Below are 12,080 nucleotides of genomic sequence, written 5' to 3'. Positions count from 1 at the left end.
CTGAGGGAGGTTTGGATTCTATTAGGCTGATGATATTTGGACAGAATATATATAACTGGAAACATAAGAGGGACACTATATGAAACCATATGCTTGTTAAACATTCCTAAAGTAATCTTGTTATTTCCTAGTGCTATCAAATAAATACTTTTATTGGTTTACCAGAAGCCTGATCCTTGGCTGGGGATATACAGACCAGAAGGGAGGGCAGGGTAATTCCAAGGCTGAAGGGAAACTGTATATAATGGTGGCAGTGGTGAAGGAAGAAATTGTAACATCGTCAAGTATCCAGAGCAACCCAGGATTGTATGCTTTATAGACAAAGATACAGGGGGGTTGTGGACAGCAAGGGTACCCAGACACAAAGTAACAAGCCATAGGGAGACTAAGGCAAAGTCTCTAGCAGTATTGTTTACAGGGAGTGGCTGGTGCTGCTGCAGTGGGATCTTGAGAGATCTGTGCTAGAGCGGAGTGAGAAAAAATAAAAACGACGATCCTGACTGGTGGTGTCTTAAGGTGGTGCCTAGTGAAAGGCGGTTGTCACAAGCAGGTGGGAACCTGACAGGTGGAGCCAAAGGTGGGATCGTCACAACCACCCCGTTGAGAAGATTTAACAGGGCGGGAAACAGCAGAACGTCCCCTCACGACTGCCCTGGCCTACAGGGGACATTCGGAAGACCTCAACTGCTAGGTTACCTCACCCTGTGAAGTCCCTAGCTGCCGTGTGGAGCCATGTCGAGCGGCTGAGTGCTGCTGGCGCCAGGAAGAGACAAAGGGGGGCCTAGGATGCTTCCCGGCTACCCCCCTTTTTGGCTGCTAAGCCTCTTCGGTGGTAGAGACAGGCTGGTGAGCCCTAAGGCCGCGGTGGGGCCTGGGATGGCTCCCAGCTACCTCCTGCCCCAACTTGAGGGAAGAGTGGAGGGCTGGCTGAACGAGGCGCGCCACTGTCCTGAGGCAATGGAGGGGGCTGGGATGTCTCCTGGCTACCTCCTGCCTCGATTAGAGGGAACAGCAGAGGGCCGGCCGAACAGATGCGCTGCCGTCATGAGGCAATGGAGGAACCTGGAAAACCTCCCGGTTACCTCCCGCCTCTGAGGGAAGAAAAAGGGCTGGAGCGACGAGACTCACCACCACCCTGAGGCCTAGGAGGGGCCTGTGATGCCTCCTGGCTACCTCCCACCTCCGAAGAAGCTGTCGTCCACCGCTTCTGGCTAGCAACGGAGGGACCAGGGACAAATTCCGGCTACCTCCTCCCCCAGGATGAAAGGTGGTCTTCCTGGGGCAACAGAGAGCCCTGGGAGAATTCCCTGCTACCACCCCACTTGGGAAGTCTCCAAAATAGAAATTTTTCTCCTCCCCCCCCGTCTGACTAATCACTGAAGGTCGGGGTGAGGAAGAGAAGCCAAAAGCTGAGGTAAAAATTACAGAAAAAACACTTCTTCACCCGCGTATCCCTGTAGAGACACAGGATCATACAGATGACTGTTAACTCGCTGGAGGCAGAGTCAAGACTTGCAGTTAGAGGGTGGTTCCCTCCCCTTCTGGCTAGCCACCGTCTAACACTTTGTTTCAGTTTGACTCTGCCTACAAGAGGAGTTAACCCATTCCTGTATGCTCCACGATCCCACTGACCAAGAACTAGCAGTCACCATGTCTTGTGGTAATTAATTTCCTAAGTGCTGCATGAAATACTTCTTTTTGTCTGTTGTTACAAGAGAATACCAGCTCATCTCCCTCTTGTCCCCATACTATCACCTTGGCTCAGAGTCATAATTTTATCTGTAACTGTTAGCTGGCAAGAGCTAACCAATTTAGACAGTGGCATTTGCAGGTCCTGTGGACTCTCTCCATTGGTATAGATGGCAAGAGTCCCAGCCCTCTATACACTGGCCTGGGATCTTTTGGAAACACTAAAGCTGAATCTCCTTTATCTTCTGATTCAATCAAGACAGCACTATGCTACTTACCAATTGGTTAGAGAGAGCCCTGAGTTTGTGTTATCTTCTAATTAGTACCAAAAAAATCAGCCATCTAGAATCAAGGACCAAGCTGTTCAGAATAGCACAGACAACCATATTACCCTTTTGTGCACCTGGAAATCGTCCTTCCAGTTGTAACCATAGTTGCCCCCCCCCCCATTTTTGACTATTTTTAGAGTCAGTGAGATTTTGAGATCAGGCTTTCTGGCACACACTCATAAGAACATAAGAAGAGCCTGCTGGATTAGGCCAGTGGACCATCTAGTCCAGCATCCTGTTCTCACAGTGGCCAACCAGGTGCCCAGGGGAAGCCCGCAAGCAGGACCCAAGTGCAAGAACACTCTCCCCTCTTGACGCTTCCAGCAACTGGTTTTCAGAAGCATGCTGCCTCTGACTAGGGTGGCAGAGCACAGCCATCACGGCTAGTAGCCATTGATAGCCCTGTCCTCCATGAATTTGTCTAATCTTCTTTTAAAGCCAACCAAGCTGGTGGCCATGACTGCATCTTGTGGGAGCAAATTCCATAGTTTAACTATGCGCTGAGTAAAGAAGTACTTCCTTTTGTCTGTCCTGAATCTTCCAACATTCAGCTTCTTTGAATGTCCACGAGTTCTAGTATTATGAGAGAGGGAGAAGAACTTTTCTCTATCCACTTTCTCAATGCCATGCATAATTTTATACACTTCTATCATGTCTCCTCTGACCCGCCTTTTCTCTAAACTAAAAAGCCCCAAATGCTGCAACCTTTCCTCGTAAGGGAGTCGCTCCATAAGAACATAAGAAGAGCCTGCTGGATCAGGCCAGTGGCCCATCTAGTCCAGCATCCTGTTCTCACAGTGGCCAACCAGGTGCCTGGGGGAAGCCCGCAAGCAGGACCCGAGTGCAAGAACACTCTCTCCTCCTGAGGCTTCCGGCAACTGGTTTTCAGAAGCATGCTGCCTCTGACTAGGGTGGCAGAGCACAGCCATCATGGCTAGTAGCCATTGATAGCCCTGTCCTCCATGAATTTGTCTAATCTTCTTTTAAAACCATCCAAGCTGGTGGCCATTACTGCATCTTGTGGGAGCAAATTCCATAGTTTAACTATGCGCTGAGTAAAGAAGTACTTCCTTTTGTCTGTCCTGAATCTTCCAACATTCAGCTTCTTTGAATGTCCACGAGTTCTAGTATTATGAGAGAGGGAGAAAAACTTTTCTCTATCCACTTTCTCAATGCCATGCATAATTTTATACACTTCTATCATGTCTCCTCTGACCCGCCTTTTCTCTAAACTAAAAAGCCCCAAATGCTGCAACCTTTCCTCGTAAGGGAGTCGCTGCATCCCCTTGATCATTCTGGTTGCCCTCTTCTGAACCTTTTCCAACTCTATAATATCCTTTCTGAGATGAGGCGACCAGAACTGTACACAGTATTCCAAATGCGGCCGCACCATAGATTTATACAACAGCATTATGATATCGGCTGTTTTATTTTCAATACCTTTCCTAATTATTGCTAGCATGGAATTTGCCTTTTTCACAGCTGCCGCACACTGGGTCGACATTTTCATCGTGCTGTCCACCACAACCCCGAGGTCTCTCTCCTGGTCGGTCACCGCCAGTTCAGACCCCATGAGCGTATATGTGAAATTAAGATTTTTTGCTCCAATATGCATAATTTTACACTTCTTTATATTGAATTGCATTTGCCATTTTTCTGCCCATTCACTCAGTTTGGAGAGATCTTTTTGGAGCTCTTCGCAATCCCTTTTTGTTTTAACAACCCTGAACAATTTAGTGTCGTCAGCAAACTTGGCCACTTCACTGCTCACTCCTAATTCTAGGTCATTAATGAACAAGTTGAAAAGTACAGGTCCCAATACCGATCCTTGAGAGACTCCACTTTCTACAGCCCTCCATTGGGAGAACTGTCCGTTTATTCGAGGGTTCCATCCCCTCAATCATTCTGGTTGCCCTCTTCTGAACCTTTTCCAACTCTATAATATCCTTTTTGAGATGAGGCGACCAGAACTGTACACAGTATTCCAAATGCGGCCATACCATAGATTTATACAACGGCATTATGATATCGGCTGTTTTATTTTCAATACCTTTCCTAATTATCGCTAGCATGGAATTTGCCTTTTTCACAGCTGCCGCACACCGGGTCGACATTTTCATCGTGCTGTCCACCACAACCCCGAGGTTTCTCTCCTGGTCGGTCACCGCCAGTTCAGACCCCATGAGCGTATATGTGAAATTCAAATTTTTTGCTCCAATATGCATAATTTTACACTTGTTTATATTGAATTGCATTTGCCATTTTTCCGCCAATTCACTCAGTTTGGAGAGGCCTTTTTGGAGCTCTTCGCAATCCCCTTTTGTTTTAACAACCCTGAACAATTTAGTGTCATCAGCAAACTTGGCCACTTCACTGCTCACTCCTAATTCTACGTCATTAATGAACAAGTTGAAAAGTACAGGTCCCAATACCGATCCTTGAGGGACTCCACTTTCTACCCTTCACTGGGAGAACTGTCCGTTTATTCCTACTCTCTGCTTTCTGCTTCTTAACCAATTCCTTATCCACAAGAGGACCTCTCCTATTCCATGACTGCTAAGCTTCCTCAGAAGCCTTGGGTGAGGTACCTTTTCAAACGCTTTTTGAAAGTCTAAGTACACTGTGTCCACTGGATCACCTCTATCTATATGCTTGTTGACACTCTCAAAGAATTCTAATAGGTTACTGAGACAGGACTTTCCCTTGCAGAAGCCATGCTGGCTCTGCTTCAGCAAAGCTTGTTCTTCTATGTGCTTAGTTAATCTAGCTTTAATAATACTTTCTACCAGTTTTCCAGGGACAGAAGCTAACTGGCCTGTAATTTCCGGGATCCCCTCTGAATCCCTTTTTGAATATTGGCGTCACATTTGCCACTTTCCAGTCCTCAGGCACGGAGGAGGACCCAAGGGACAAGTTACATATTTTAGTTAGCAGATCAGCAATTTCATATTTGAGTTCTTTGAGAACTCTCGGGTGGATGCCATCCGGGCCCGGTGATTTGTCAGTTTTTATATTGTCCATTAAGCTTAGAACTACCACTATTTGTTTCAGTTCCTCAGAATCCCTTCCTGCAAATGTTAGTTCAGGTTCAGGGATCTGCCCTATATGTTCCACTGTGAAGACAGATGCAAAGAATTCATTTAGCTTCTCTGCAATCTCCTTATCGTTCTTTAGTACGCCTTTGACTCCCTTATCATCCAAGGGTCCAATCGCCTCCCTAGAGGGTCTCCTGCTTTGAATGTATTTATAGATTTTTTTGTTGGTGGTTTTTATGTTCTTAGCAATGTGCTCCTCAAATTCTTTTTTAGCATCCCTTATTGTCTTCTTGCATTTCTTTTGCCAGAGTTTGTGTTCTTTTTTATTTTCTTCATTAGGACAAGACTTCCATTTTCTGAAGGAAGACTTTTTGCCTCTAAGAGCTTCCTTGACTTTGCTCGTTAACCATGCTGGCATCTTCTTGGCCCTGGCGGTACCTTTTCTGATCTGCGGTATGCACTCCAGTTGAGCTTCTAATATAGTGTTTTTAAACAACTTCCAAGCATTTTCGAGTGATGTGACCCTCTGGACTTTGTTTTTCAGCTTTCTTTTTACCAATCCCCTCATTTATGTGAAGTTTCCTCTTTTGAAGTCAAATGTGACCATGTTGGATTTTCTTGGCAATTGGCCAGTTACATGTATGTTTAATTTAATAGCACTATGGTCACTGCTCCCAATCGGTTCAACAACACTTACATCTCGCACCAGGTCCCGCTCCCCACTGAGAATTAAGTCCAGGGTTGCCATCCCTCTGGTCGGTTCCATGACCAACTGGTCTAGGGAATAGTCATTTAGAATATCTAGAAATTTTGCTTCTTTGTCATGACTGGAACACATATGCAGCCAGTCTATGTCTGGGTAGTTGAAGTCACTCATTACTACCACATTTCCTAGTTTGGATGCTTCCTCAATTTCATATCTCATCTCAAGGTCTCCCTGAGCATTTTGTTCAGGGGGACGATAGATCGTTCCCAGTATTAAATCCTTCCTGGGGCATGGTATCACCACCCACAACGATTCTGTGGAGGAGTCTGCCTCTTTTGGGGTTTCGAGCTTGCTGGATTCAACGCCTTCTTTCACGTACAGAGTGACTCTGCCACCAATACGTCCTTCCCTGTCCTTCCGATATAGTTTATATCCAGGGATAACCGTATCCCACTGGTTTTCTCCATTCCACCAGGTCTCCGTTATGCTCACTATATCAATGCTGTCCTCTAAGACCAAGCACTCCAGTTCTCCCATCTTGGTTTGCAGGCTCCTAGCATTAGCGTACAGGCACTTGTAAGCAGTGTCTCTCTTCAAGTGTCTTTGGCACTTGTGGTTAGGCCTGTGGTAATTTTGCTCTTCTGAATTTATATCCTGTGCCCCTGCTCTCACAATGCCTACTTCTAGGCCTACCCCTTTTAAAATTTCATCATTTCTTTGGTCTTTATCCCAGGGGGGAGGTTTATTCCGAACCGGACCTTCCTCAGCTCCTGTCGGGTTTCCCCCCTCAGTCAGTTTAAAAGCTGCTCTGCTACCTTTTTAAGTGCCAGCAGTCTGGTTCCATTCTGGTTCAAGTGGAGCCCGTCCCTTTTGTACAGGCCCGGCTTGTCCCAAAATGTTCCCCAGTGCCTAACAAATCCAAACCCTTCCACCCGACACCATCGTCTCATCCACGCATTGAGACTGCAAAGCTGGGCCTGTCTGGCTGGTCCTGTGCGTGGAACCAGTAGCATTTCAGAGAAAGCCACCTTGGAGGTCCTGGCTTTCAGCATCCTACCTAGCAACCTAAATTTTGCTTCCGGGACCTCACGGCTGCATTTCCCCATGTCGTTGGTGCCAACGTGCACCACGACCACTGACTCCTTCCCAGCACTGTCTACCAAACTATCTAAATGACGGGCGATATCCGCAACTTTCGCACCAGGCAGGCAAAACACCTTGCGGTCTACACGCCCATCACACACCCCACTGTCTATGTTCCTAATGATCGAATCACCCACTACAAGGATCCCTCCACCCCCTGGAGATATATCCTCGGCACAAGAGGATAGCTGCTCATCCCCCAAGGAATGGGTCCCTTCTAAGTGATTGTTTCCCTCTTCCTCAGCTGGATGCTCTCCTTCCCTGAGGCCACCATTCTCCATGATAGCAGAACAGCTATCATCCTTGGAGTGGGACACAGCTATAACGTCCCTGAAGGCCTCCACACACCTCTCTGCCTCTCTCAGCTTTTCCAGGTCAGCCACCTTGGCCTCAAGGAAATGAAGTCGTTCCCGGAGAGCCAGGAGCTCATTGCACCGAGAGCACACCCACGACTTCTGTCCAACAGGCAGAAAGTCGTACATGCTGCAGGCAGTGCAAAACACTGGAAAGCCCCCACACCCCTGCTGGCTTCTTACCTGCATAGTTTTGTTTAAGGTTTATTATGTCAATGGGTTGGAAACTGCGGTTTAGTTGAGGTCAGGGAACAGACAGGCAGAGTGGGGGCCCCTGGCCTCCTCGCCCTGCTGTCGAACTCGCTCTGCTGCTTAACTCGCCTTGACGCTTTGTCAGCTGGGGCCTTGACGCTTCGTCAGCTGGGGCTCCCTCTAGTTCATGGAGCAGGCTCCCTTGCTAGGGTGCTCTGAATTTATGTGTGTGGCTGGTCCCTCCCAGCTACTGCTGCCAGCCAATTATGCATTAATTGAGGCTGATGGCTCAAACTATCAGCTGGGGCTTAACTCTTTAGGATTATCTCAGGCTTCCTTCCTTTGAATGACTCAGCCTGAATGACTCTTGGATCTCCTGGCCTATTTGTGCACCTCATTAATTACCCAGTGATCTTTGTCAAGTAATGCCTTGCTGTGGCATGCCTGCTGTTCCTACCTTCAAGATTCGCCCTGATGCTCACGACACTTGCTCCCCTTCTCTAACCTCCTTTAGACAGATCACAATTGTACACAATCATATCTCACTTGTCTTCCACCAGCTTCAATATTTCTTTCTTTCTAGCTTTCCTGTTTCCACTGCTTCCCTCCTTCTTCCCCCATAAACTGAAGCCCATGGCATAAAATATTAAAACCTAGTACAAACCTACTGTCCTTATTTGAAGGAAAAGACAAAGGCTTGGATCTTAATTCTATATTCTGTCCACAGAAAGCCCCTTTCCATGAGTGCAACTATCCTTCATGGAATGAAAAAATAAAATCCAAGCCAATGTTTCTAGAGCACCTTTTCTTACATCTGAGTGATCCTGAATGTTGAGGTTTATGATTTTATTTAATTTTAAAACATTTTGCCCCTCTCTTCAGCCAAATAGGCTCCTGGAGCAGCTAATATACAGTCACTAAAAAACAAAATATTCACTGCCTTAGAAATCTAAAATTGTATTTTATATTGTTGTGACCTGCCCTCGGACCTTATGATGAATGGTGGGTAATAAATTTAAAAACAACAACAGGGATGGGGAACTTGTGATCCTTTAGAAGTTGTTGGACTACAACTCCCATCTTCCCCAGCAATTGGTCATGCTAGTTGATGGAAGTTGGAATCCAACAACATCTGGTGGGTCACAGTTCCCCATCCCTGCCCTAAAAGGAAAAAGGGATTGGGAAGAAAGAGTAAATAAGCAAACTTAGACACCAATTTTAAAGTTAGGTAGCAGTTCTTATATTAACTGGAAGGGGCCAGCTGGAAAGAAAACAATTCAGGGAAAGGAGGAGCCAAATGTATCTGGTCTCTCAACAAAGCCAATGGAGTGGCCCTGCTTCCCAGCTCTCTTTCTGCTGCAGACTTATGAAACAACCAGATAAAAGTTGAAGGAGAAAAGGCCTACTGGATCTGATCTCTCAGGACAGCCTCATTATTATTTATTTCATTTAAAAATCACTTCCCATGAGGCATCCTGAAATGATTTATAATAAAATGCTTATGATCTCTCCCAATGCTAGGTGAGAGAGACCACTTTAGGGGTACATTTTATTACTGCAGATTATCTGGGGTGAAACTGGTATTTTTAATTTTAGATTCTAATAGTTTTAATTTGATTTTCTACAGTTATACTGTATTTTAATGTCACTATGTCACTACAAGTACATTTGGACACAGATGGCAGTTGAAAAAACATCAAATAAAACACTTTACTAAAATGATTAAAAAGGAAATAAAAACAGATCATGTGGTAATCAAATACCTCTGACTGTGCCAATGAATTCTTCCAACCGTTGCAAAAGATCTACATCTCTCTCAAAATCATAGAAGTGATGTTCCACCCAGTGTCGGCATACATTTAATACTCTACAACATTAAAAAGAGATTATAGAACTGGGGCCTCAAGACACAATTATGACAAAACAAGGAATAGATGTGCTCACTCATACGCCAACAGAGAAATGGAAATGGATTTGGAAAAGTGCTTTCTGTTTAACTAGGTAGGAATTGAAAAGAAAATATCTATAAAACATTAACTAGATGGTATTTCATGATACTTAGATTGAACAAAATATAGCCAGTGACTAATGGTGAAGGTGTAGGATGTCAAAAGCCAATATACTTCATATTATGAGGAATTGCCCAAGGCTCAAGATCTTTTACGAGTCTATAGTTAACAAAAATAGGAAATATTCTTGGTCAAAAACTCCAAGATCATAATATTACTTGGGTACATTAAAGACGCTATACCTGAGGAGAACATTGAAACAATAACTCTTCTAATAGCTGTGGACAGAATAGTGATATGCCAGAACTGGAAATGCCCTATTCTATCACTTATTGATTCTTGGTTCATTTAAGTATGGGACATGCCTTACAATGCATGCTAAAACTGACCAATCAGATTAGGTTAAGAGACGGTACACATAAAGATAAATTTATTGAAAGGTGAAGTTCTGTTTGTTGTATATTGATATAATAAAAAACAGGACTCAATAGATCCATATTTAGGGTAATCAAGTACTGTGTATGTAAACAAGGCTTGATTATTGGGTTCTTTCACAATATAAATTAACGTACAAGATTTGTCTCTGTGTGTGCATTCAAAAAACAGGATTACACAAGTGAATTGGAAAATGATAAACATCTTAATCATTTTTCTCAATATCCTTACAACAATTCTTTCCATATAAAGATTGAAAGCCGTCATTTGTTGTTATGTGCCTTCAAGTTGATTATGAGTTATGGTGACCCTATGAATCAGCGACCTCCAAGAGCATCTATTATGAACCACCCTGTTAAGTTCAGGTCTGTGGCTTCCTTTATGGAATCAATCCATCTCTTGTTTGGCCTTCCATTTTTTCAACTCCCTTCTGTTTGCCCCAGCATTATTGTCTTTTCTAGTAAATCATGTCTTCTCATTATGTGTTTAAAGTATGATAAACTTAGTTTCATCACTTTAGCTTCTAGTGACAGTTCTGGTTTAATTGGTTCTAACACCCAATTATTGGTCTTTTTCGCAGTCCATGGTATGCGCAAAGCTCTCCTCCAACACCACATTTCAGATGAGTTGATTTTCCTCTTATCCGCTTTTTCACTGTCCAACTTTCACATCCATACATAGAGATCAGGAATACCATGGTCTGAATGATCCTGACTTTAGTGTTCAGTGATACATCTTTGCATTTGAGGACCTTTTCTAGTTCTCTCATAATGGCCCTCCCCAGTCCGAGCCTTCTTCCGATTTCTTGACTATTGTCTCCAGTTTGGTTAATGACTGGATAATCCTTGACAAGTTTAATGTCCTCATTGTCCACTTTAAAGTTACATAAATCTTCTGTTGTCATTACTTTAGTCTTTTTGACGTTCAGCTGTAATCCTGCTTTTGTGCTTTCCTCTTTAACTTTCATCAGCATTCGTTTCAAATCATTACTGGTTTCTGCTAGTAGGATGGTATCGTCTGCATATCTTAAATTATTGATATTTCTCCCTCCAATTTTCACACCTCCTTCATCTTGGTCCAATCCAACTTTCCGTATAATATGAACTGCGTACAGATTAAACAAATAGGGTGATAAAGTACACCCGTCACACCCTTTCTGATTGGAAACCAATTGGTTTCTCCATATTCTGTCCTTACAGTAGCCTCTTGTCCACAGCATAGGCTGCGCATCAGGACAATCGGATGCTGTAGCACCCCCATTTCTTTCAAAGCATTCCATCGTTTTTCATGATCTACACAGTCAAAGGCTTTGCTGTAATCTATAAAGCACAGGGTGATTTTCTTCTGAAATTCCTTGGTCCGTTCCATTATCCAACGTATGTTTGCGATATGATCTCTGGTGCCTCTTCCCTTTCTAAGTCCAGCTTGGACGTCTGGCATTTCTCTCTCCATATATGGTAAGAGCCTTTGTTGTAGAATGTTGAGCATTACTTTACTTGCATGGGATATTAAGGCAATAGTTCGATAATTACTGCATTCCCTGGGATCCCCTTTCTTTGGAATTGGGATGTATATTGAACACTTCCAGTCTGTGGGCCATTGTTTAGTATTCCATATTTCTTGACATTTTTTTCTCAAAATTTGGACAGATTCAGTCTCAGTGGCTTGTAGTAATTCTATTGGTATGCCATCTGTTCCTGGTGATTTGTTTCTTCCAAGTATTTTAAGAGCAGCTTTCACCTCACATTCTAAAATTTCTGGTTCTTCATCGTATGGTTCCTTTGTGAATGACTCTGTCATCCTGTCATCTCTTTTATAGAGTTCTTCAGTGTATTGCTTCCATCTTCCTTTTATTTCATCTCGGTCAGTCAGTGTGTTCCCCTGTTGATGCTTCAACATCCCTACTCGTGGTTTAAATTTTCCTTTAATTTCTCTAGTCTTTTGGATAGGGCTCTTGTTCTTCCCTTTTTTTGTCCTCTTCTGTTTCTATACAATAACTATTGTAATAGTTCTCTTTGTCCCTATGTACTAGTTGCTATATTGTTGCACTTAGGGTTTTGACTGTGTTTCTATCTCCTTTTGCTTTTGCTTTCCTTCTCTCTTTAACCATTTTAAGAGTTTCTTCAGTAATCCATTGTGGTCTTTCTCTCTTTTTAATGAGAGGTATTGTCTTTTTGCATTCTTCCCTG

At 43.8% G+C, this 12,080-nt stretch overlaps 1 protein-coding gene across 1 annotated transcript in view; it reads right to left on the bottom strand.

The window, feature by feature from the left end:
- SOS1 (SOS Ras/Rac guanine nucleotide exchange factor 1) overlaps positions 1–12,080 on the bottom strand; it is a 97,693-nt gene that overhangs the window by 34,821 nt on the left and 50,792 nt on the right. Inside the window, exon 13 of the mRNA XM_061625577.1 lies at positions 9,211–9,314. Coding sequence (XP_061481561.1) covers positions 9,211–9,314 — 104 coding nt within the window. The remainder of the gene's footprint in view (positions 1–9,210; positions 9,315–12,080) is intronic.

The sequence above is a fragment of the Rhineura floridana genome, chromosome 4 (assembly GCF_030035675.1).
Source record: "Rhineura floridana isolate rRhiFlo1 chromosome 4, rRhiFlo1.hap2, whole genome shotgun sequence".
In the NCBI taxonomy this organism is placed as follows: domain Eukaryota; kingdom Metazoa; phylum Chordata; class Lepidosauria; order Squamata; family Rhineuridae; genus Rhineura; species Rhineura floridana.
The sequence above is the reverse complement of the archived record's forward strand: the minus strand, read 5'-3'. Positions and strand labels throughout refer to the sequence as shown.